The sequence below is a fragment of the Echinococcus granulosus genome (assembly GCF_000524195.1).
Source record: "Echinococcus granulosus chromosome Unknown EG_S00004, whole genome shotgun sequence".
Lineage (NCBI taxonomy): Eukaryota > Metazoa > Platyhelminthes > Cestoda > Cyclophyllidea > Taeniidae > Echinococcus > Echinococcus granulosus.
Window position 1 is genome coordinate 1,089,293 of NW_020170384.1, and position 26,997 is coordinate 1,116,289.

Here is a 26,997-nt window from a genome sequence, read left to right on the forward strand (position 1 = left end):
TAAGAGTCATGATTAGCCGGGTGAACAGACATTTTCATAAGGGATCAACAGTGATACCAACATCGCCGAAGCTGGTGCCGTTCAGGAAGTCTTAATGAAAGCTTTATAAGGATGTGAATAAAAGTGCCAAAATAAAGGACAGTAATTTTTTGCTAGTAATTTGCGCCCCCATAGCGCCGGAAAGGTAACAAAAACAACTGTTTGTAGAAGCATTTCTCGAGTATGATCTTTCCGTCCAGGAAGCACTTTTTCTGCAGTTCTTTTTGGCCACCTAATCAGTCGGGCTTTCAAGTCGGGGAAGAGAAGCGAATCACCAGCCTGAAAGTTATGCAGCTCTTTTGTGCTCTAAGATCGTCTCTGCAGCTCAGGCAATTACTCTTTGTACCACAGGCATCGGAGTGTATCTGCTAGGCATCTTGCATGCCGTCCCCTCCTTGTCAAACTTATTCCCATCACACTCTGAGGCACCTGTCATGGAATTATGTTGGAGCTTTCTGTTTTAACAGAAATTACTTATTTATTTTCATTGTGCTAACGCACCGATCAGAAAGAGCGGTTCGCTGAGTTGTTTCTGATTACTGAGTTATATGCAAACCCCGAGAGGAGGTTTCGCATTTTAGAATCACATTACAGTACTTTACACATTCCTCTTCGTAAAAGTAATGAAATCAACTATTTTGAAACAAAAATGACTGGTATGGTCTCATGCTTGGTACAATAAGCATTGCAGAATGGCCGTTGCAAAAAATGATTTTTTTTGTCCAAAGTCAGTACTTGTTTTTAAGCCAATAAAGTACTGCAGTAGGCTCGGTATTTCTCTCTACCGCATCCGAGTTCATATACCTGGAACGAGTGGACGAGTCGGACGAGGACATGCTTCACTGAGTAGCAATTGATTAAGGGGCATGAATATCGTGGCGCCCTACTCGTCACGAGGTTCCCATTTACTGATCGCCTCCTGACCAAAAGATACATTTGATTAAACATGTATTGCAATACACTGCATGTTGTTACACTGAATCCCGAAAATTGTGCTTAAGCGAATGTACCCCAACTCTTCATGAGGCATTGTCGGAAGAAAACAAAAGGATATCTAGCTAACTTATCCTAAGTGTTTCATCGCTTATTACCGCCTGCAGTAAGCCCTTGACTTTGTCTGGAATCTCCTGGCATATCCCCACGAATATTTGTTTTTCGCGAATTTTATCAAAAGTTTTAACCCCTTTGATATATAATCTAACACAAAGGGTAGGTAGCACTGTAGATGGAGCGATTTAACTCAGGGAAGCACCGTAATATCATAAACATGTACTTGACGCTCGCCAAACATGCAACTCAACTTCAGAATTTCATAAGCCTAAATTAAGTTCTAAAATGGAACTCCATCCCAACATCAAGAGGACATATCTTGGCTCACATTTGGATTCTTGACTTCTTCAATCTTCACATGTGTCACCCCCATTTAAAGCCAGCGTTTCAGACCGTGGTTTTCTTCGAGATCATATTTTAGGGGATTTTGATGGACATAAATAATTAAGTCATTAGCCTAATCACTATTGTTTCGGATGATCAGTGGAGCAGATGGCAGACTACAGCAAAGTGGGTCGTTGTGCCACATACACGAGGCAAGCTATTCCAGCAGAACTGCAAATCAACTAGGAATAGAATCCATCAAAGCAAACGGTCTGCATCCTCGTTCCTTCATCGGATGAAGGCTTGCTCCCAACCATCTTATCAGTGTTTTCGCATGACGGTACCTGCTTGGGGGTTAACATTAGCCATTAATTTTATTAAAAGACAAAAATTGCGTTCTATTTGTTATCGTTGACTTTTTGGTATTTTTAAATTCGTAATTCTACTATTCCTAGTGAAGTTTTCCTTAAATATGATGAAATCTTTCTTTCAGTATCACTAAAGCATGTGAATCAGTAATTATTTGAGACACAATTCAATCAACCCAGGCACAGTAATACATTATTTAGCGCCTCGAGGCTTCCTTGAAGATGAGAGAAGACATAATGCTGGTGTAGAATGTGTATTGTGGACGTTGAGTTGGGCGCGGGGGGCTGCTACCATGGCCCTGGGGCCAGCCCACCCGGCTTAAGGGCAATGGGGGAGACGAAGTGGCCCTTCACCAAAGTCGAGCGTTAAGTAACCAGCGTATCATAAATACTTCAGGCGACCGCTGAAAGGGGAAGAATCGTAGGTGAGAGTTCACAAACACATGTGTCTGGAATAACATACGCATCGTGAGGAACGGACCTAATGTTGCATTTTACTTTGATTTTGACGCATAAAATATAACAAATGCCACTGCTTGAAAACATAGTGGTGAAAGATAGTTGTGCGTTTGAATTGGTTGCAAATGGTACAATAACCATGAGTACAATCTAAGTAGTTCTAAACCCTCTTACTGTATGCATTATGGCACAGCAGATACTGTTTTTTTAGAAAGCAGGTTTATGAAAATACAACACGGCGCTAAAATTACCATCATATGCCATCGGGAAATTGTGTTAAGCCATATTAGCTTCTAAGCACAAACAAAAGTTAGCAATTTAAGCAGAACCCCAGTATTTTTAAACCTCCTTTTCATCAGCTGGACCACTGGATTAGATTTTTTTACATAAATTTGGATGTTTATCAATACAGTCGCCTTAATAACGCGTGCCCTTTAAAAAATGGCCGGGAAAAGGCTCAACAAAATTAATTTTCCAGTGCTGTTCATTAAGTCCAACATGCATTCGTATTAATTAGTTGTCTAAATTGCAAACTGGTATAAAATTTCCAACCACAATTGTACAAGCTGCTAGTGCTTTACTCGGATCGTCATTTTTTTGTCGATTAAAATCAGCGCTGGCGAGGCTGACGATCCTTATGATGGAAATGTCTTCGGTGAAGTATTTTATGCAACCTAAAGTTCTGCATGACCTTTTTACTGTCGGCATATGATAATCTAAGAAAACTTACGAACATGTTCGGCCGCCTCTCCCCAATCCACAGTAACTGTAAGGGTGTCCGCAGCAGTGAAATTTATTACAGAGTAGTCAGCATACATCCTGGGAAAGAATCCCCCAAAAATCATGGTGTCGGTATCCCAATCCAGGTCCAACGGTTCTAATAGAAGGAAAGGTGGCAATAATAGAAGGATTTGATTTGTTTACGGTCATTTTAAAATTTTGTTTGCCTCTACTACAGTCTTCATTTCTGCAGGTAGAACTGATAGTGGAGTTGCGACGGGATGGTGTTTGTTTAAGTTTTAGGCATAACTACGCAGACCTTTTGACGTCCGTATTAACAGGTCATCCATCCCCCTCTACGCACATGACCACGTTCCCATCGGACTCACACATCTTAAAAGGTCACTGAAAGTAAACTGGACGCTGCAGCATTATCATATTACGTGTACGATATCAAAAATTCCCTTAAAAGCTGCATTTATTTTTGTCAATGTTAAATAAAATGTAAGGGAGTTTCAATTACTGTAATAATTAAAGTGCAATACCAAGCACAACTTTACAGTTAAATTCTGACTTTATGAAGCCAAAGCTACTTAGACTGACAATCTATTGTGGGGTGAAAAAGGATCAAGACTTTGCAGCTTACGGCAAAAGTAGGGATAATACTCCGCGACTAAATAAGGCCCACTCCATACACACGCGTCCCAGCCTTCATACTCCATTTTAGCCTTTGAACACAGGAGCATAGCATTTAAAAACCTTTTTCAAAGACGCATACTTGTGTTGTGTTGTCTATTCCTTGCACCGCAAACTTTATGTAGATCTCGTCTTTCCCATTTGCAAAACGTGTTAAGGGCACTGAAATACTTGGGACTGTGTAACCTAAAATGCAACACCTAAAGCTTGGAAACTCTGCTTTACCTTTTTTTGGGATAGGAAATTTGAAGTCTGGAACGAAGAGGACCGTGTATGCTTGATCAGGTTCGGTTTTACCTTTCACTATAAGCTTCCACTGAGCACGCACTTCATTCATAGTGAGACTAACATCACCTAACGAACCACAAAAAAGTTCAGTATTCAAAATCAATGTAGTGAATAAAAATACACTACTTTACCATCTTTGTTGGTGCACGGTGAGCCAATAGTTCTTCCAGCCAAAGAACAGCGTCCATCGATGACCTCCACATTCCCCATTTTCTTTCCGGAATGATCATATGCTTCTATCTCCTAAAGAAAGGTAAAAAAGGCAATTATTTTATTGAAATATAGTTCAAGTTGAATAAAATTGCAACGTAGTGTCGTTCTGTACCGCGACTCCATTCAGTCGAAAAACCATCGGTCCAGAGCTCCCATACTTTTCTCCTATCACGCGAGAGCCCCATTGATTCGACTCCGCTAGTCATCAGGGTGGAAGCAATTTTTAAGCATGGCTTGTACTTAATGAATGCATAACATTATGTTACAACTCAAGAATGCTTTGTGGACTTGTTTTTTTAATGACGCAATGGATTTAGTTCCCCAAACGCACATGAAATATCCTTTAATTGAAGGAATTGCATTGTGAGACTTACCGCGAATGAGAGCGAAGAACAAGTACACTGTGGCTAAGGCAATCATGATATCCTACGGTTAAGGTACAGTTTTACGAATATTATATGTGAGTTCTAAATCACAAACAAAACGTGATTGGTGATTTACAGGTCCAACTCACCAATCCTTTGTTCCAGGTGAATCCAAAAAGTGCTTTTAGGACAACATTTCCTATTGTAAAAATGACATTGATGAATAAAAAAGACTCTGGCTTTTTAACGTTGGATTCGTAAGTGGAGTCTTGGTTTAGTAAAACAGAGGTTCATTAAAAGAAAATGCCAAAGAAGGTTCCATGTGCACTCCTCCTTGTAAGCATTGTTAGAAATCATTAAAAGGCTGGAATTACAAACTAGCAAGCCATCTTAAATACCCAGTTGGTGATAGCGTTTACAAAAAGGCGTTTTTAGCCGCAATGCTTAATAAGTAAATCAGCGGGAAAAAAGCGAAACTGAACACGCTTGCGGAAGGACATGGGCTGTGGATAGTTAGGTCCACGGCGGCTCGCTGATGAAAGGTGTTTGGCAAGCGCACTAAATTTACTATCTGCATAATTGCTACTGATGAGGCAAGGCTAGTTTTCAAATAAAATAAATAATTTTTTGACTGCTATAACCATGTGTTATGCTTTGATTATTTTTCGGGTGCTTAGGACCGCGCTCCTGCGCTTCCGCTGGATGGCATGGCCCAGAGGTCATGCCAGTAGCTCCCCTGCCCCGACTTATGTGCGTTCGTAATTTATTTTAGGCCCTAGTTTTATAATCTTTTCGCCTTCAAGAAAGTCACAGGACACTACATTGGTGGTAGAGGAAAGTGGAGCCAATCCTAAAGGGCAACCACCCTGATCTCTTTTGTGAAATGCTGCCAATGGGGCCAATCTGTGATAACCCCTAACAGAAGGGTTGCAAATGACGTCTACCTGCGGCAGCTACTCCAGTTCCGCATTCTTCAGGAAAGCCATTAACAACTGAAGGGACACTAGCCATGGCCGTGAACCGTGGGGAGCGCAGGGGATGACGCTTAAAAGGAGAGGGGATACGTAATAGGTAACATGTTTGTATAATTCTCGGTTTTGATAAAGGTGCTACTTCAGTGTTCCACCATTGTACCTCCACCAAGTGGCCTGACCCAGCTTCGCCATGCCAACAACCCCCAGCCCTTCTGTACGTCTGCAAAACATTCTGTACGAGTATTGGCTTCATTTGTCTTCAGGAAAGTCTACGGGCGCTACAGTGGTACAAATAATTGTTTTATATTTCAAACTTATTCTACTCATATGCAATGTTTGCTCGTAAGGAACGAGTTAACGGCAAAGGCTGTTCGGACAGTTTGGTTTATGCGAGGGTGCTTGAAACGACCCCAATAGCGCTGCTTCGAGTTAACCTTTAAGGAGTCAACCTGTACATCACATCGACTGTGCCTTCGCGTCAATTCACCGTGCAGTATAAAAGTTTAATCATCAGGTCAAACCGCAACAGTTTTAATCTACGGAGAGAAAGCTGTTCAATCTCACTATCTAAATGCTAGCAAACTCAAAATTTACCTAATAGCTTCACCAAAATGGGGACGATAAAATACTGCCAAAGAAACCATTTAATTAAGTTGGGGCTTAATTAAGGTGGAACTTTTGTATCCCCAGACTTTGGTTATATCCTCTATTTCATGGTATTTTCCACATGCCACTGCCTCTAAAAGGCCCCAACCACTTACAGTAAAGGCTCACACCGTCGACGCACTCAGTGACGAGGTGGGTGCTGCAGTATGGAAAATTTGTCTTACCTGTACTGGTAGGATATAAGGCCATACTTCTTATAAAAATTTGCTCGCAATAAAATGGTCGCATTTCATCACCAACACTTCATAGGGAAAAGACGATACTATAGGCAACGGATATCCTTTTAGATGCATGTCTATACGTATTTTTCGTTCTTCTCAGATCGCATTTTTAGCTCGCCATTGGGACCCTTTGTTGGCTTCTAGCTTCATGTGCTTTGCACTAAGCATTCTTCTGTGTCGGTATGTCTCGTTTCGGCTTCAGGGAAGGCTGGGAGAGCTAAATTGGTAGCAGCAGTAGGCAAACCCGTTCCAAGTGATGGATAGTTCCAATTTCGTTGATTGGCTAAACTGTTCAGACGCTACGGACAGGAGTTATCTGCTGTGGATGGGTAAACCTGCGCGGGAACACTATGGACGAGCGTGCGTTACTATTTTGGCTGCAGCATGAGGAGGGTAGAACACGGAACCGAGCAGCGGACATTTCAAGCAGGGAGTTGCGTTTATCCTATTTGTCGTGGTTTATATTATGCAGAAATCAGAAGCAAGCGAAAAACTTGCCTTCATGCGAGTTGCCGATTCTATGAGAAAGCTTTAGCAACAACAACAGTGACAAGCGGGTGCCGCCCAGTACGACCATGTACCGCTGAGTAATGGAAGTAGCAGTGCTTTGGACACTGATGAAAAAGTTATAAGGGACGAAAAAATGGGGATGAAAAAAGGGGGGATCGGTATTTCACGCTAACAACTTTGCAAAATGTCAAAACATCATTTCTCGGGGTCTACACAACGGCCATCAACGGAGAAGTATCATGAATCTGCTAACCAAAACTAACCTTGAAGTGAAACTTCCTGTGGGTCTCTACACACTCCAGGTCATGCCAAAGTAAGGGTGCAGGATATTCTTTCTCCTCATGTTGGTTTTAATTTTACTAGCGATTAGCACACAGCATATACCATTGTAGAGCATGCTTTAGCCGAATAACTTCTTCCTCGATGGAAATCACCTCTCTGAGGGCTTAATATTCAAGAATCAGGACCATTCTAAATGCTCTCTTCATCAAATGAGAATTCAGCACAGCACCGACCTCATTTGGAGGTTTTTACTACTCATTTTGACCGTCTTTCCTGCCTCTTCATTTGGTCAACCTTCAGAGTTGACCATCACAAAGTGGTAGTTGGTGCTGTAAGTACAACACCCACGAACCGACCGCGCCGGTGATCAAATTCCCATGCAACTGAGATGATATTTGACAGCAACGTCATCAACCCCAGTTAGCAATTCCACATGATCTGCAGTTTCGTTTAAATTGGGAACTATATTAGGGGGACAAGGGGATGTGCTGGCCATCACACGTGTCAATATACATTCGTGAGAATACCGACCTGACAGCAGTGATGTAACTAAATAGTAGTTTTGAATAGTTTTGAGCTAATAAGAATCCACTTCTGTTCTTCCTTACAACATTGTTTTTACTCCGGTGCTGTCTAGCCATATATCTATCTGGGTTCTATCCTGCTAGCTAAGAGGCGTTGTGTACAGGCACAGTAGACAGCTCCGTAACGAACGGCTCAAATGGGTAACGTCTAGTATCACCTTAGTTGTTGATGGCTTTCCTGTAGAACACGGAAGTGGGACAATTGCCAACGGTAGACGTCATTTGCAACCGTTCTATTGGCCGTCGTCACAGATTCTCTCATTCGCACCATTTGTACTTCTTCCATCACGCTAGGGTTTATCATGTAGTAATAGAAATCAGGATGATTGCCCCTTAAGATGGGTTTTGCTTTCTGCTGCCACCAATGTAGAACCGAAGGTAGACGTAAGTTAGATTTTTAGAAATTAAAATCTTAATTGATGTGGTTTATAGTAGATATAAAGTAGATATAAATATAACTACATAATTCGGAACAAGAAAGCAATAAAATTAATGATTAACATTTTAAGTGAAAGTAACTTTTAATTGCAACCGAAGTCATTTTTTCTCCACTGATTTGACCCTACTTCATTGGGAAAACGACTGGAGTTTACGCAACTGCTACCTCTTACAGATACCCTTTATTACAATTTACGGATTCTTTTCCGAAATTTAAGCCTAAAAGTTAGTATTATTTAGTCATATGTTTGATTTTAGGACATGCATTTTACTTTCTCCTACTGTGTGGTGGGTACTTTAAATGCGGTGGCGCCCCTGAGGTCCAGTTCTCCCAGTAAGCTTTTTATTTTATGAGTGGTCATCCTTCCTGCGTTACCCGCTCTCTGAAATGCCGGTGGCTTGCGTTTTAATCATTTGGAAGAGTTGCCTCTGTTGCATTTTGCAATATCGCTAATTGAGAGTCTTCCTACTAGCTCGGATCTACTATCCTTCATGAGGTTATACCTGTATTTTAAGTTGGAAAAATAATCGATATACCTGTATTCCCAGTCCCCGAACTGGCGTTTTGGATTGGTTAGTCAGTGCCTAAATCAGATGTAACACATCGTAAGTACGCGGTAAGGTCCCCAGGTCTAGGCGAATATATGTCTTGAAACGTGCAGTCAATCCCTTTTTGGTGGAGTACATTGACGTGCATTCTATTGTGCGTGCACGCATGCTTTGACAGGTCGATCTTGTATTTGTACTTTACAGGCGATGAGGTTGACATCCCTTCTTTTGGGTCACTTCATTCCCTATAAACGCGTGCCGGGTTCTTTGTGGGCTGGAAAACAGAGAAAAATACCTCGATTGACTGCCTCGCGTAAGGCTGCTTTCATGGATGAGCTGCTTTTGACCCAACAAAATGAACGCTACCTCTCCAGGCCCTTTCTTAGCCAGGAGGCAGAAGCTACAACACTACCCGCCGAAAAGGTACTTGTCTAATCACGCTTTGCTTACCCTTTTTTAAAAGCTACCACTTCATCAAGTCACCTTACTGCAACCCTAAGCGGACCATTCCAAGTTGGCCACACTGACTCTTTTCCTGTATCTACGCTATTCTTGTCTAAATCTTAGGCGAAAGAACTGGCGAGGGAGAATGAAGTATTTTACAAAATTTACGAGGAGAAATTTCGGATCCGATTTCCCAACCGCAAATTGGAGGACTTTTGGTCGCATCTCAATAACTGTAAGAAATTTGATATTTGAAGCCTGCCTCCAACATCAAATCCCATCCTCGTAGAGGATTCTGATCCATACTCCTCCAGCTTCTTTGTTACCAGGATCATCAAACCGTAATCAGTAAAACCCTTGCTATTGCATCCAAAACTCTGTCTAAGTGATGTTATTGCTTACCATTAACTGATGGATTCCGAAGGGGCTTGTCGAGTACTCAAATGAGTTGACGGGCAAGTACACGGAAACGAGTATATTGGGAGGAGCGTGACACGGTGTTGTATACAAAAGAAGTGAATGAATAACGAACGACAGTGCATACTTGCATTGGGATACAACAGCAGAAGTGTTATCACAACGAAGTTACAGGAGATCGACAAATGAGCGGCGCAACAGAGGTAATCCAGTCGGCTAGTAGCCAGGTTTCTGCATGACGGCCTGCGCAGCGCCCCTTATCGCGCCCGCAGCCATGCTATCCATCATGGAGTCGGTGCCGTAGGCTGGCGCAGCAGGCGGAAAAGCGTTTTCCACCCCTGAGTACGCCGGTTGCGGTGCGTTGTGCAGTCCCGACTCAGCCCGCATTCCAACGCCACCCTGCGATCGCGCTCGTCTAAAAGAGGAGGCTCACACACGCTTAGTTCATGTACTAATACATGGATGTTTTCAGTCTCGTGAGTTGAGTTCTACGAGTACTGAAATTTAAAGAAAAAAGCAATACTTTGATCAAATACAAAATTAAACTGATAGAGTAAATCAAGGGGGTTAGTATGTAATGATTTGGTAATGGACAAAACTTGTGGGAAGCGAACAGGATCAACTTGAACCATCGGATGAACTACCATTTCACACGTGTGTGCTGTTGAGTGGGCCTTTTCGCAATCCCAAATCTAGCCTTTGCTGGTGGCTGCATGTGCGACTAGCCTCTCAGCCCTTCCGTGCTTCGACAATAAGGCTTCCTCGGGTGCTACACATGCCCAGTGATACAGGGAGTTATGTGGATTGCTCAGCTCTAGTAGCAAACTTTACGAGTGGGTTCATAAAGTCACTAAAATCGGATGCGGTGTGACGATTCCTTAAGCATCCACCAGGTGATTAGAAAAGTTCGTGCAATTTTTATTATGGTTTACTATGTATGCGGTTGTTTGTGTATTGTAAAACAGACAGATATGTGTCGATGCACTGGTACGGTAGTCTTTCGTGCGTCTGTCTTATTTCTTTATTTTCAGCCTCTATACCACAAAATGTCGACCGAATCCGATATGTTTTGAGTTTGCCCGCTTCATGAATTTAAACTCGATTTCAAAGCCACAGGAGCTCCTAGTCAGTTTTTGTATAAAATTTCGAGAGGGTTCGATGGCGGAACGATTTACCTGAAGTAGCTGAAACGATTTGATTCTTGGGATGAAGCATCACGTTCAAAAAGACTTATTCTTGGTAGTGATGAATGACAATTAGCAAGTTAATTCCAGATTAACGCGCCATGAATTTTCAGGCATGCTTAACGCAAATGGTGGAACTATTCGTTTGTGCCTATATCAAATTGCAAAGGAAAGTCGTGGAGGCTAATCAAACAAGCTACAAAGACCATCAACTCGTTCTTCGCTCCGCGCTACGAGGCCGCTCCGAGTCATATTTATTGCCAAATGGCTCATAGCGAGAAATGGTTCTTGTGTGACAGTGAGCAAATCCAACAACCAAAGGTAAAAAAGTTAAGTCTTCAGCAGAAACAAAGGCTAATCAGCGCAAGAAAAAATTGTTTAAATCCCGGGTCGTTAAGACATTCGTATATGGTGTGACAATAGACTGCGCGCCAACGAAGACACGACAGAAGGACACCAGAAAAGAATGAGTGGGTCGCTACAGTGTTGTCTGCTAGTGGTTCAAATAAAAACGATGGAGACGCGAGTGCAGACCAACTTTCCCCAGGGCAGTTAAGAACTGTCAATGCAGAGATTGGGCTTAAACAGCTGGGGAAAAAATTTGCAAGTGAGAAGACGGAAAAAGTCCAATCTTCTCAAGAGGGTCAGTATCCCTTAGTTCCCTTAGTCACCTTACTCCCTCACTTCCTCATGTACGGTAAGTGTGAATCGTGGGGCTCACCCAACACAGCTCGGTCTGCCGGCAGCTAAACAGACCGTTGTCCTTGGCTTTTGTATTCTGCTATCCCGACGACACGGTTCTGTGCAGATAGGCGTTTTAGGGAGACTCTGTTGTTTTTACATCCAGACTGTAGTCCACGTCTCCAGAATTACAGCCAGCCTATAACAGTTCTAGCTACTTTACGCACCGAATTCAACTAATGAACCGTGAGACCTGATGCGACAGGCCTGGACAGACAACACAATGGGTCCGAATGTCAACACTTGGTGGGAATGTAGGCCACCCCTTCAACAGCTCAGCAGTTCAAATGGTAAAAATACCTATCTTACTTCCGCCTCTGCCAAAAGGGACATAAAGAACAAATGTGCCAGTACTGCCTTTAACAGCTGTTAAATGGAACGCTTCGTCCTCATACTCTTAAGTGATTAAAAGTAGCCAATGCCATAAGATTTTGAAAAAAAATAATCGTCGAAAGTACGTGGTTTCTACTGACCAAAGAATAGAAAATCATTGGTGAAAGGGTGGAAAGTTAAAGAAATGAAGAGCGGGATTGAAACAACTTCTTCCAAGGCGCTCAATCAAACAGCTACATATCCTGATTTTTCAAGCACATAGCATCGACTTGTCGCAAATTTCATTTCATACGACCTATGGAAATTCAGCAATGAGAACTCCAAAGCAGAAATAAAGTCGGATCTTTGCAAGCGCGGAGACATCACCAGAGCAATGGTAGCATGCGATGGAAGTCAGAAATATTGATACCAGCAAAAGAACGGTACTGCAAGCAGTCGAATGCACAGTGCAGTTATCGGGGCAGATGTGCTTATGAAAAGCAAATGTAAACACAAATAGCAGTTAAAAAAGATCACCCTATTCATTCGCACAGTGGACGTGTTAGGCCATGCCTGTCGTCTAATGCGAGAATTCGTGCATGCAGAAACAAGTGGAAACTAGATTAGACTTGTGACAAACAGGTTATTTATCGGAGATTCAGCGTCTGGATTTCTCCGCGCGGAAGTAGAGATATCTAATTCGTGCCAGAGCCTAGTCGAAATGAGTACTTTTAAAGAGTCCATTTTTAGGCCATTTTGTCCCTTTTTTCTTCCTTTTTATTCTTGCAGCTGTTTTTCAATCAGTTGCCCCATCGCTGAGCGGTGCGCATGCGGCCCACATCGCTGCGGTTTTTGAGCAACTGGGCGGCATGCTAGGAGATTGGCTACTCATCTGACTAACCACCACTAAAGGGATAAACGCGGTTTCCAATGCGAATCGTTTACTGCCTAGTTACGTGTTGTCCTCGTGTATCTGAGTTGCTTCCACGGAGTCGCCGTCTTACAGCACATAATGATCTTCATCGGACTTCAGCTATTCATCTATACCTTTTCCGATGAGTAACTCAGAAGGCTAAACTTAAGATAAGTCCGGCTGTGGGACAAATCTCAACATCAAATTAAAACTAAGCAATATTTTTTTGACAAATTGTGGTTTAATCTAGTGAAAATCTTGAAAAAATGGAAAAAGCTGCCAGAAGCGTAAAGTCAGGAAAATGATGCATATCAAAGACAGCAATATGGTGTTACAGCGGACACTAAAAGCGTCAGAATCATGAGGTCTGTATACGTATCCAGACGTGAGTACAAATTCAAAATGCACAGATTCCTCGACCCCGACGCAGGATGATTCACTTTCCAACGAACAATAGTTCCGAGGCGATCTTGTGAGCTGGAAACACGGGAAAAAGCGTAGTGCCATTCACATGACCGCTAATCATTCGAGTGACGATGCAGGTGACGACTATGCTCGATGAATCAGATCAATCGTTGGTCTCTAGACTACCTTCATCTTTTTTATTGTATTCGGCACGATAAAAGTATGGTAAAATTGGAATCCAGAAGTAGTCCAGTTGCGTAATTCACAGTGAAGATTTGTAGCTCAGTTAAGAAGACCCCAGCTTATAGCACATATCAACAGAAATAAGTTGATGAGATGCCAGTTAAGAAAATCACGAATTCGATACCAAAAGCTCTGCGAAAGTACTGGAAAGTTTGACACCGCATCAAAACATCTTCTAGCAGAGGAGCTCACAATCTGGTCTCACGATGCAACTTCAGTCGTTAACCTTAAGGTAAAGAGAGCAAATCACTTATTCCATTATATAGTTTATAATTTTCTTTGCTCCATCAGGACGATTAAGCAGGTTGGACGCGACGATACGATTGTAGTGCTAAATGATCAAGTCAATGCAGAGGAATTTTAAGTGCTCAACGCAGAAGAAGCATAAAGTTGCAGAGTCCGTGGTCCCATATACGCGCGTGCATGCACGCATATAAAAGTAAGAAGGGAAGGCGGTTTGAGGACAGCACACGAAGCAGACGAAATGATAGAGCAGTAAATCTGTTATAGTGTATCCACTCTTCCCCATTAACTTTTGGAGAAAACATTAGAAAAACAAAAATATCTGACTGTGATGCTGCGACTAATTGACATGCTTTCATTCATAGTTAAACCGTGTATATATACACAAATTAATGGACATCATTTAGTGCTGATAAAGCTCAGAAGCGACTAAATGAGCTTATAAGAGCTTGGGCAAGCGTGATGCACGTGGCACTGGTGCAAGATGGTAAACCTACCCAGACTGAATATATCTGCACGACATGCATCCAGTCTTTTTAAGGTTACCTACTTACTGGAGGATCTTTGGTAGCTTTACAAGAAATGTACGCACTAATAATGGGGTACTTAACTGCAACAATGAAGTGAAGTGGATGTGGTATTTATAATGGCATGGAAATGGAGAGTAGAGCTAACTGGGTGATAATGATGACCAAAAGGCTTTCAGTGATACTGTATCAGCTTGAACTTTCACATATCGTGTAGCAGTTCTGAAACTATATGATGGTGGTACGTCAGGCAGTTTAGGCAAAGCAAACTTAATTGTATGCGATTTCAAGCCTAAGTGTACTGACTCACCAGAAGAGTCTGACCAGCAGAAGAACAACATTGATAATGAGACTAATTACAACAAAACTTGCCACTCACCTCACCAAAATGAACTCCCGAATTCGCACAGCTGCGGAAGCGAGGAGAAACAGCAAAGCGAAGCCCATTGAGATGCTGGGACACATTGCCATGGCGATTATGCCAATACTTCAGGAAAGAGACAGAATTGAGGGACATTTAAATATAGTTCACACAACGGAAATTGCGAAACCAACCGAAAACTTTTACGCAACAGACAATGACAATAATTAAACGAAGTAAAAGAATAGGATGTGCAATAATAAGCGGCAACTGAACGAATAGGCTGAGTGCATTCTACGCACTGCATACAAACACACAATGCTGCTAATATTCAGCTGAAATAAAAAAGAAATGCAAATAGGATTTCTCTGTCCGAATTCAGAAGTTAAACTATTCTAAATTTAGGAGTCTCAGAGCAGTCGAAAGCAGTATTTTTACTGAGGAACCATGTCAAGGCGCAAACAAATAAGTGCGGCTAATAGGTTGAAGTGATTCAAAAACCAACCACTGTAATACTTTTGGGTTTCAGGCAGAAGATTAAGGTATTCAGTTATAAGAAAATAGGAGTAGATGGCGTGAACCAAGACAGGAAGTATTTATAATCGACAGATATTGTAAAGAGCTTTTCACTTTCTCAATGAGTGAAGAGCAGAACGATTTACTAAATGCTGCATCATGATTTCCGGGTGAATTACTAACCATATTGCAGGAAAATGGGGAAAAGAATACGATTAATAAGGAATAATCAGGCATACATTATGCAGACGATGGCGATGGGAAGAGGGCCCATCTTGTCAACAATACGCGCAATAAATTCGGTCTGTGGAATAAATGCGCAGCAAAACGGCATCTCAATGAGGAGTATGAAAAGCCCGACGAGGCTAAAGATGGTTTGAGAACAAAAATTAGAATACACCGCAGTCATCAAAAATAATGCATAAATGCAAAAAGGCTAAAAAGATCTACTCAAACAGTACTAGAACCAGCAAAAGGTCTTATTTGCCTTACTAAGACTATTTAAGCTGACTGCACTTCTGTACCGCCTCCCGAAATGCAGTCGACTATCAATATCTGCTTTGTGTAACGATGGTAACAATAACAGTTACTTAAAACAAAGCAACGAAGTAAATGCCTCATAGTTGTAGGAAGTCTTACAAAAGAAATATTCCTGCAAAAACGCAAATAACGGAAAACCCAATGGCTCCGACGATCCCAAGAATGCAACACACTTAGACATCGGTTACAAATAGTGAATGGCATACTTATCCCCGTAATTATGTGCAAAGCTCGAGTCCCATAACGAATGAAAGCATTTCCTCTGGGTGCAGAATCAGAGAGCATATCTATCCGTGAAAAGTCACAACTGCCGACCAAGAAAACAACGTTTTACTAAGCCCGCACAATGAAGTTATCTACTCAAACAGAAACAGCCTTGACAAAGTATGGATTAGAAATTTATATGTATGTAAATAACAAATATAAGACACTACATTTAGAGAAGAGCGAAAATAAAATAGATGCCTTAAGTATTATAAATAGGTTCCTTTGCCAACCCTTTTTTATTTTTCTCCGATATATTTTTATTGCTTCCATCGATATGAAACTGCTCATTTCAGTGTGAAAAACTAAATTACATTAATCTAAGCTTTTATGTCTAATATGCACTTTCTAGATATGCCAAGTTTTGCTGGTATTAATAATTGCTTTGCAGTAATTCACTACTTTGCTTAGTTACTTGGGACCCTGAATCTTACATCTGCCTTGTAGTATGTTCTTCGAATTGCTCTAGTTGTAGCCTCCCGGATTTTTTTGAGGATGATAGGAGGCATAGCACTTGAGTTACACATGTATTACTTAGGTACAGAAAGGTCAGAGGCTACTGGAGTGGCTCGGAGGCCTGGTCACCGGGCGGACGTATGGTAGTGGAGCCCAAAAGTGGCTCAGCACCAAAACCTATTGAAAAACTTACAATTAATTCGTTACGCTGGTGGCCTTTCACCTCTTTTTTACACAAGTATTATGTTCTTTACAGTACATTGACTCGTTGCAAATTCAAGAATGGCTTTGGGTGCTACCGCTTTAAAACGCAAGCGGTAAACGAAATTGTGGCACTTTTATTTTATTGAAATCCAACCAGTCACTTTCGAATAACTTGAAAATAATGTTGTGAACTTGGCTATGCGCATGAGGTGACTCCTTTCGCTCTCTCCTCCCGCACCTTTTGAATTCACTTTTTTCCAACTGAAAGTCAATTTAAACTATTATTTCAACAGCACAAATACCTGGCGATAATAACTCAGCTCCCTAAAAATTTAAAAGCCTAGATGGTCTTATTGTGAAATATGGAGGTTTCATTTTTGGTGATGAATTGTTTTCATATGTTGTCCTTTATGATGCAAAAACATTATAGTCTTAGAAAGTTGCTTACGTCACCCGTGCATACTGCACCAAAGACTCGTCTTTTTACGAAAGCGCCCCGAACATCTTGACAGTTTTGGCGTCTTTGTAAGGTATAACTACAATTCCAAATTTTCATCGCAATGCAACTTTATACACTGGAATGCCTGACAGTTGCCAAATTATTATGGCCATTTTCCATGTTAGCCCTTCTTTCATCACGCAAATTTTGCCACAGTTCGATGGCTTCCTTACTCCTGTAAAACTACGCCAACATTAATGAACACGATCCATTATCGAAAGAGTGGGGAGCACATAACTTTTTTCTTCAAAACTTAGAGTTTGTGCTTTTGAAGGCAATGAGGAGCTTCAAATCATGTATTTTAACTCGCTATAACTTTGTTATCAAGAACAATCTGTTTATGTCAAGGGTCACAAATGCAAATCGGTAAAAGCAGCAACTCAAGCTGCATAACGGAGCAAGATTGTTTTTGGGTATAGATTTATACCTTTCTGGGGAAGTGGAAGACATGTCAGCCAGCCCGAACTCCGCTCCCGTTTATTTGCCTAGACTGCGTACTATTTTGGCCGTGGAGCCTACATCCAGCAATAAACAGCTACGCAATGGGTTCGACAGGATTTTGCTCCCTCATTTTATCATGAAATGTTGCTAATGCCTCCTCAGATGAAACCCAGCCATAAACAGATGCACTTTTCTTAAACTAGGTATCACGCCCAGTCAGCAGAAGAGACAAACCGCTGTTGAACGCAGGATCCAGTATCGCATTTGCAAATCATAGCTCTCAATCAAAGACAGGCAGTAGAGCAAAGCCACGTAACGACATACCGGAGTTGTTGCTACTTTCCCACCTCCACCTACGTAACAAGCGCCAACACATCGTTTGTGGTGTATGTGATCAAAGCATCTTAATTTAGAATGTGTATATCTGAAAAAGGAGAGAGCGCAACCACAAGAGAACACGTACATCCACACAGGCATACACACACAGACGGACAAGCGAGATCATCAACTACACCAACTGATTGTCTTCATTGAGGTCACAGGAGGAGGATAAAAGGTAGACAGAGAGAAAAGACAATAGGTTTTATGCAAGAGCAAAGGATCTGACCAACCGTCTTCAAAGCAGATCGTGTGTTGGAATAGTCGGTGGAACGGCAATCCCATTCACATGTATATTTGCAGACCAGGAAAGGGGGACCCTCCCACTCACCAGCAGTAGCATCATCCAACATAGCCTACGTGCCTATAGTCCTGATGGAGAATAAATAAGGTTCATAAAATTAGTCAAACACGAGAAAAAAGCCGACATAAATCAAAAAAAAATATACCACAGGTTGGTTGGGATGTGTATGCGTGTGCGGTATTTGCTGCTGTGTGTTTGTGAAAATGCCCGCCTGCACATCATGTACACAGAGGGCGGCGGTAAAAACATAGGTAACGCTGTCTAATCACATGGAGACCGGGCAGGGGAAGGGAGAGGAGGGACTAAAGACTGGACAGTGCACTCCGTACGAGAGGAGAAGGGGAAGGGCGAGGCCGAAAAGGTGCCATGAGGAGATCACCACGCCACACCGCACCCATGTCCCATCCTCTCAACGCCGCCGCATAGATTTAGCTGTAGTTGTGTGCATAACGTGAGAATCAAGGCAGAGGTCCATCACCGAACACACACACACACACACAACGATAGAGAGGAAGATGGGATGCGTGCACGTATGCATGGAAGGGGGAAAGGGGGTGGAAAGCACAAGTGGAGGAGAAAGACAAGACAAGGGACGAACACGCACGCGCGCACACAAGAAGGGAGGAAGTGAGACAGGGAGGCAGAGATGCAAAGACAGAAAGCGATCACGACTACTGGTGGTACTGACGCCCACGAGTGGCATAAAGAGCAGCCCGTGCAGAGGAACTGCTGTCTTCTAGGGAGCCACCACCACCAGGCCACTTAGCAGCTGGCGAGACATCGTCGGAAAACTTGAGAAGAAACTGATTTGCAAACCAGGCGCAGAGCAGTGTGAATAGCACAAAACCGATGACAAATAAGCAGGCCATTCGACGCTGGGCACGCTCCCGTGATGAGGTCATGGAGTGACCACTGATGTGTCGAAAGAACGCGTACGCACGCAAGCGTTGAAACATTGCGATGAGGTGGTTCACAGCTAACATGGATGGGCGTCGAGGCGGAGGGGATGGCGACTTCTCCTGCGCCGAATGTGTTGTCGATGGAGGCAGAGTCGCACGACAATTGACGAGCGTCGATCTGAGCAACACGAAGTTGATCAACTCGCTTACGAATGTTCGCTTTTTTGGCAGAGTTGTGAAAGCCGTACCAACGGAGAAGGGACCGTGTATCAGCATTATCTTTGCGCATGTGGAACTCGATGAGGAAGCTGGTAATGGGGTCTAGAATAGAGTTGCGCATAAGCCAAATCGTGTTTTTGCTCTGTAAGACTTCCAATCCACGTTTTGCAAAATATAGAAGCAGACCTGTAGAGTAACAAGTTCCTGATCGACTTCGGCCTTAGAAGTCGAAAGAGGTAGTTGCTCCGGATGTTCGGTTTGGCAACAGCGGATGGCACAGACTCTGGCGATGTAGTTGGTACCAGAGGCAAGGTTACTAATGGTGCAAGAAGTCCCCGCTCCCCGGTAGACCGTCACCGCCTCCTCCTCCCCTTCCCACGCCTCTGTTAGCACCCCTGCCGTAGTCACGGTTTCAGACTCAGTCGATGGTGAAGATCCCAACGCCGTTTTTGTAATGGTGGTTGTACTAGAGATGCCAGGGACGCGGGTTAACTGAACCAGATAGATCAACGGGTCATGTCCCATTTTATTCAGTGTCGGCCACTGAAGTTTGCATTGAGTGTGAGAGACGTCAACCACTTGTGGTGCTGATGGCAATCAAAAAGAACAAATAGAGATTTGATTAATCTCAAAAAAGCTACTCGGAAAGGGTAATCCTAACAAAACATTTAATTATGTGAAAGCAACATGAGTCGCCTCATTTTTAAAGGAACCTTCTTTTCACTCACGCACGAAAGGGTGAAGTTATTTAACAACGGTTTTTACCTTCAACAGGTGGTGGTTGTGAGTAAGCGGTCTTTTCATGCAGGACCTCGGAGAAGGCGCCTTTTCCGCTGATATTAACTGCGGCAACACGAAAGTAGTAGCGTGTGGCCTCTGACAGTTTGCGCACCTTAAAAGAGGTTTGTGGTCCCTCGAAGATGGTTACCCAGCCCCTGCGAAACATTAATGTGTGCGTAAGGAACGGTGGAGTGAGGAAGGTGTTAGGTGAGGCAGTAAGTAAATGTGTGACTTTGTGATCGAAAGTACAACTCACTTTGATTCCGGTTTTTTGCTCATTTCGAGGATGTACTTGATATTGGTCGAGGTCGAGGGTTTCGACTTCGGGTGCACCTCATCGGTTTCGTGCGAGTCGACGGACGAAGACCACCGAAGTTTGATACCACTCGCGGTGGTTCCAACACAACACAGCGTCAGCGGCAATGGAAGCGGTGGGAGGGTGGAAAAGTGGAGAATTCCTGAGAAGGGACTAACGCCGACAGCATTCAGCGCCTGCACACGGACTCTACGGGCAAAAGTCAACCAATGAGAATGTTGGGTTAGTTTACAAGTGTGTTTAGAACAGAATAAGGGGGAACCGCATGAAAATTATAAGATTAGCCAGAAAAAAATGATGTTAGTGTTTTACAAAATGTGTAGTAAGAAAACGTAACTTCTTGGTTGAAAAGAAAATCACAACCGTAACTTACTTTGGTAAGTGCGAGATCTTAGAACAGTGATTTTGAATTCCGGCGTTTAAAAAAGATCTTTATTAAAACACTACCACTTACGCGAGATTTAAGAAATTTGAAGCCCGGAAAGGGTGTGCTCAGAGGCATAAAGGAGTTTGGATGAGGCAATATGCAAGGGGCGTAACTCAATTGTACTTTTGCTCTACCCTCCTCGCATCCAAGATTACATCAGCCTCAAACAAATTCTTCAAGAGAAAAACCTGCCATTAGAAAAGTATTATTAAGCTCTAAAGAAAGGTTTCATAATTTGCCGCATTTTCCAAGCTTACGAGTGTTTCTAGGGCGGCTTTTTGGGCTGAAGAAAAGCTTAACTATCAATAATGATGCATGCTTTATCTCGTTGTAGGTAATCGGGTTTAAGGCTATCCCCTTCGGTGGCCATAATTTCTTGTCTCAGGTAATGCAAATCTAGATAAGCACCTTTCCCATTGTCAGAGCGCAGCTGATGAATACTCAAGTGCACCGGCAAGGTAGTAAAACCGACACCTGCTAGGCAACAAGTAATAATGAACCTTCCTCCTTAAACCATCATCTGATGAAGCGACATCTAGATCGCCTGCCCACTTCATGCAACACAATCTATCAACGTCTCCTTCCAAAGACACACTGACCACTTCATATGATTAGCAACGTGAATGTAAGGGAAACTGTTATTTTTGAGAAGGTAAGATAAATATGAGGCCTGTTCATCCAAATAGTACATGTCAACAACCCCAACTACACTTAAACATATTAGGGTAGTTGACTGGCCACTGACAGACTGTGGTGCACAGTTGTGCCCGCGTTATGATATGTACCTCCGAATAGGAACCTCAAGATTAAAGGAACAACCGGTACAGTCATTTTGACCAAAGATAAGAAGTGCGAACTTTAACCCACATTTCCCTGTACCAGTGCCAGTGATGAATCGACGCAAAACACGCAGAGCGTGGTTAGGAAGGAAAATTTGGCAACTTTTGTTTACCGTGAGTTTCTGAAAAAAAAGGCTAAAGCCATACTGCTCGAGAGAGGCACCAACTATCACGATAAATTGGATTTAACACGTTGATTAATCAGCAATAGTATACTGAATAACTATGAAATGGTGATACCATTGACGTGCTAATGATTGATAATGTCAGCCTATAGTTATTAGGTACAATTATTTACCTTAAATCACTATACGTTTTCCTGCCACTAATGCTGAGGGATAGAACGAAAGCAGTGATCTGAAAATTTTGGTTGAGAGCTCAGCAAGACAGACCTTTATTAGACAATTCTCACCTTATCCAACATTGAATTCCTCTTACACAACAAAATTAAGTAAAGCTTTGGCTGATGCGTGACTCAACCCTAAATTCCGAGTTCGAGGTTAGAATTTACGCAGGATAGTTATTTTTTATCCTTTACGAAATATTTGTGTGGTTGAGTTAGCTTCGTGGACGATACTATTAAAATAGGCTTTTCGGAGAACCTATGCCCCTAAAATGACCAGTTAGGCGATACAAATGACGCTGGTTAAAAGACGAGGAGTGGTACTTCTGAATCATTGTAAGAATACTTTTATGGGTACCAAACCCGAGCTAAGATCGGTAACACATCCGATGCAAGAGTCTTAGAGGACAATCGACCATCGTAACAACCCAGATTTCTTATGGCTCTAATGACACCATCGCTTGCACTACTAAACCTCCTAAGCAAACTGCTGCTCTAGAAATAACGAATGGGATTATCCTCAGATCAAGAACATCTTACATCTATTTCATTGTTTTAAACTCGATTAATCTATTCACAATACTATTTGATGCAGCCACTTAAGAGCGCTTGCCATGCATTTGTAAGTCAGGACGTCTAACATGTGGCGCTGGTAACTAACACATTAAAGCGTAATCCTAAAACCCACCGATACTTAGCTCCGATTTCCAGTCCGGTAAGAGTGTAGTAGACGTATTCCATGACGCCCATTGCACCGGGTGGATGACGTACTCTGAGACCCAGGGATTTGGAAACGCTCGCATGAAGATGCTGGTAATGGTGTTGATGACCACTTTCCGAAGAGACATTGGAGGAGAGTCCGGAACCTGAATCGATACCTAGAGAGAGGAGGGGAGAGGGCGAGGCCGAGACCGGGGAGGATTGAAGGAGGAGGCTGGAGGGACCGGGAATGCAGAAGACGTCTCGAAGGTCGCCACAATCCCCGTTATTAAGTCTATCTCCTACTTCCCCTGCACTTCCGCCTCTCTCCACCCTCACGGCCTCCTCCTCCGAGAAAGAGTCAGGAGGTGGAGGCAGAGATGGAGGTGGTAGTGGCAGAGATTCCGTTACTTTTGCTTGAATAAGATCTTCACCGTCAACATAAAGAGGGAGGTATACAGTGTGAGAGTGACTTGTTCCAGTCGACAGGGCGGGTGTCGAGGTCTGACCATTGGTGTAGCGAGTCACTTCAAGATTGTAACCTGGATAAAGAGTGGCAGAAACCGGCCGTGCTTTTGCGGATTCGGATCTCAAGACACCACAAAAAGTACGCAAAAAGTCCAACCTTTTTACAGCGCTATTGTCATCGGTCAACTTCACCGGTTACAAATTGACATCACTTTCAAACTGAGGGGACAAATTAATGATACAAAATGAACTAATATAGGAGACGATTTTACACTTAAATCTGTGGCATTTAAACCAGCATAAAACGAAAAGGGATGAGTGGACTTTTCTGACCGTGTTCCACATTTGTCCTAGGTTTGCATATCCATGAAACCCAGGATATTCAAAAATATAGTTCAGCCGCGACTTAGATGAGTGAAAGCATTTTGTAGCCATACTTAAGGTGATATTGTAGAATGGATGATAAAGTGCAATTACTTGGACGGCTATATGAGCTGAAAAAATTTACGAAGTTGGTTTTTCAAGACCCAAAGCCAACTTCAATTTAGGAATTTGTTAACAAGCATGCATACCAGGGGGAAACCAGCCTAGTGAAACTAGTTTCTTGCAATCACTGCCAGTTTTAACTTACCTGTGTCGGTCAAGTCAAATGACGGTCTCTGCAAATAGCAAAAGGCCAGGCCTTCATTAAATGTTATCAGTAAGTTTTATGCCTCATTGTGAGGACAAAAAATCACTGTTCCTATTCTACTCATACGCCTTTATTGGCGAATGTAGAGTTAAAAATCTCCAAGTGTTTATTTTCAAAAGGTGAGGTTTCATAAATCACTCGTTAAATGGGCGAACATATTTGTCTCAGTAGGGACGAATTAGCTGCTTTGTGCTAATAGGATGATGGAATAATGACTGTTTTTTGTCAAAATCACCCAAAACAACAATAGACTAATTAGTGTCAACAAAACAAATTATAAAACAATTCTCTTGTGAATGAGCTATTCATAGGTCAGATTTCGATACCACTTTGCGCTCTTGGGCCCCGAGGAAAACATTTTAACCAGGCAATCATGAAGTGTAGGTTGTATTCCTGAAATACACATGATCTTATTGAAAGATGCAGGAGCATTACCACTGAAAAAGGGACTACATTCATTTGGAGAAAGCAGTTCATTCAGAAATGTATCGAAGCTTCAGCTTCAGACTTGAAAAGTATCCTCTAAACGAATTCCTTGCATTTTAGAAAAAACAGAAACGAAACTCCTGACGTCGTGTTAGCCCAAAATTCGATGGCAGTCTAAATGAAACTGTGGAACGCTTTCCCGTACCTCTTATTCTATCAAAACCCGATCATAGCTCAAGTCAACCAATTCGCGTCGCATTAAGAAGAGCTTTCACATACAGGACAGCGACTGAATGTACTTATTCTTATCCAAAGTAATCTATAGCATATATCTATTTTATGGAAAATAACGGTAGAAATCCGTGCTCCAAATCTGAAAGCCTTGATTTCTGGACAACTGACTGAGCCACATAGCATAGTGATGATGAGAGTTAAACGTCTAATCGTGTATCCTCAACTCCAGACTAATAATTGCAACTTCGAAATGTTCGCAGATGAGGTTAAAAAATGTCCAAAAAAACACAGCGAAAGGGTATTTAAAAAAACATGCAGGTCCGAATTTGTTTGAAGTTAATTGGGTTTCTAATTCACTCTATACGAATGTAAGCAGACCAAATTGAGATGTAGAATTGGCACGTAAAAAGAGGACAAGAGCCGAATGGAAAACTATTAAAGCCTTTCCAGAGAGCAGAATTACATCTTTCGCAAAGCGTGCAGTCAAAGCTGGATAATGTCGGTACAGACGTCCAGAAAGATGTTTCAAGTGGTAGATGAGCTGCCAAGGTTTACTAGGCGATGGGGGAATGACACTGTAACAATTATGACAGACGTTTATTTGTTTCAGGGGCAACGGTGGCTTCCCATACCTTCCACCAAATACAGAATGTGCATAGATGTCCGCAAATATCTCCAAATTTTTGGACACTGCAGTTGTATGAAATTTTCGACGTTTCGGAGAAGAAGGAGTGGTCTACGCATTCAGATGAAAATCAAATTAGAGATTGCCATTTAAAATTTATTTTGATAAACTACTTCCCCAAAGCACTATAAATGGTCTGCTAATTTTAACGGAGAAAACTATGCCATAAATTTAAAATTTATTTTGCTAGCAAGCTCCGAGATTAATTTAATGAATTAAATGCCCGAAATCCGGAGTAGGACCAAAGCTCAGTCGTCCAATTGCATTTACGCAGTGTAACGAATGTCACATGCACAAGCAACGTTAAATCCTTGATAGAAAAGGTTCTGGCGATTCAACAGAAAAATGCACATGCGTAACCAATTGAGTTTTACTTCATTAGAACAATTCTTTTAAATTTAATAACCAAAATTTAAATGCGAAAAGTACTCAAATTCCAAACGATAAAGAATAAGCAAGACTTTATAAAAGAAATGGACGAAATTCAGGTTTTCGCCGTTAACATGCAGGAATGATAAAGTAAATCTCGTTGTTTTTTTGAAAAGCGGTCTTAACAATGGCCTGGAGACTAACGTGAGTGTTGAATAAATAAAGAAATTAGTGGTAAGAATATCTGTTTGCGAAAATATTGCAGCGCCTAACGAAGTGCCAGAGGTTGGGCTAAGGTCACTCTTCTCGTGGAGCTGCATCCTGAACGTAACAAATCCCCGAGAGTTAGCTAACATCTTCGGTAGCTTTTGTTGTCTACACCAATTCACGATACCCTCTCAATTAATTTCAAAAGGGAGCCAACTTTACTGACTTCACAACTTTTCAAGAGTAAATCGTTAGACAAATATTTTAAGAAAAATAATAGTCAAGGAGGGGAGGGGGAGGAAGAAACGGAACACATTGACAATCCAACACTAGAATGGAGACACAAAAAAATGAACAAGAACTGCATGTATTATTTGCATCAATGCTCGATAACTTTCATTATCCTTGTCTCATCACATTGCTGCTATGCAATACTGTCTGTGCCTAGTCCACTTCGGTTCCGGTTACTCCAAGGTCCTACCACTACCGCAATTGAGTAGTTCTGCATTCGAACTTCTCGTATTTAATTTTACTATTAGGACAATAATACTAAGGTGTCATATCTTTGTCTATTCTTCTAAAAATAAAATAGTAAAACATAGCGTAAGCTGATAAACTGTTCATCAAAATGAAGGGATTAAGAAGCGCATACTGGTGATGGGGCAGCCATTGTCAAAAGGAGCGATCCAGACAAGGCGGGCAGTGGTCATGGAGACACCGCCAACAGAAATCTCTGCTTCAGGGGCTGCTGCAGCGGCAGGCGTCGCCAGGAGCGAGGAAGAATCCAGGGTAAGACCGGAAGGCTGGTCAGGTCGAGCAGCAGGCATTACACAGCTCCCCACAGGGCTCCATCCTCCTGCGCCCGCCGCATTTACAGCTCGCACGCGAAAGGCAATTCGCGAGGCCGGTTGCAAATCATGCAGTTCGAAATGTCGTTCTAAGCCCGAGTATACCTCGTAAAGGGTTGGAAGAAAACAGCTTATTAAGGTTTGGTTATTTCAAAATCCTGTAATTTGAACTGAAATACTGGTCTTCCACCCCTTTAACACGTATATAATACGGTTAATTTCAAATAAAAACACAATATGTTGGGTTCAGGAATAACTTGAGGGCCACAAAAAAGGACTTTGTTGGACGTGACAATAGACTTTAAGGACAGCTGCAGTTAAGCTAGAATTCACCTTCAGTGGATAAATGGAGTAAGCGCTTAGATTTGTGTCATACGTAGCAAGCAAATGGCTTTTATGTGATTTTTAG

At 42.2% G+C, this 26,997-nt stretch overlaps 3 protein-coding genes across 3 annotated transcripts in view; 1 reads left to right on the forward strand and 2 right to left on the reverse strand. All coding sequences in view use genetic code 11, as the record gives it.

Annotated features, from left to right (window-relative positions):
- Positions 1-2,956: 2,956 nt before the first annotated feature.
- EGR_01115 (hypothetical protein) lies at positions 2,957-4,577 on the reverse strand (the record flags this gene model as incomplete). Its single annotated transcript, XM_024490364.1, has 7 exons — positions 2,957-3,117; positions 3,607-3,688; positions 3,739-3,842; positions 3,882-4,010; positions 4,076-4,187; positions 4,270-4,355; positions 4,532-4,577. 7 exons carry the CDS (start codon positions 4,575-4,577, stop codon positions 2,957-2,959), a joined length of 720 nt encoding a protein of 239 aa, XP_024355183.1.
- A 3,881-nt stretch (positions 4,578-8,458) lies between these two features.
- On the forward strand, positions 8,459-9,445 carry EGR_01116 (hypothetical protein; the record flags this gene model as incomplete). Its single annotated transcript, XM_024490365.1, has 3 exons — positions 8,459-8,531; positions 8,925-9,169; positions 9,314-9,445. 3 exons carry the CDS (start codon positions 8,459-8,461, stop codon positions 9,443-9,445), a joined length of 450 nt encoding a protein of 149 aa, XP_024355184.1.
- Positions 9,446-17,672: 8,227 nt separating this feature from the next.
- Positions 17,673-26,997, reverse strand: part of EGR_01117 (Fibronectin type-III domain-containing protein 3A) — a gene marked incomplete at both ends in the record, with an annotated part of 51,821 nt that continues 42,496 nt past the window's right edge. Inside the window, 7 exons of the mRNA XM_024490366.1 lie at positions 17,673-17,809; positions 18,827-19,358; positions 19,443-19,843; positions 20,022-20,191; positions 20,293-20,541; positions 22,650-23,202; positions 26,393-26,693. Of these exons, the coding sequence (XP_024355185.1) occupies positions 17,673-17,809; positions 18,827-19,358; positions 19,443-19,843; positions 20,022-20,191; positions 20,293-20,541; positions 22,650-23,202; positions 26,393-26,693 (2,343 nt within the window). The remainder of the gene's footprint in view (positions 17,810-18,826; positions 19,359-19,442; positions 19,844-20,021; positions 20,192-20,292; positions 20,542-22,649; positions 23,203-26,392; positions 26,694-26,997) is intronic.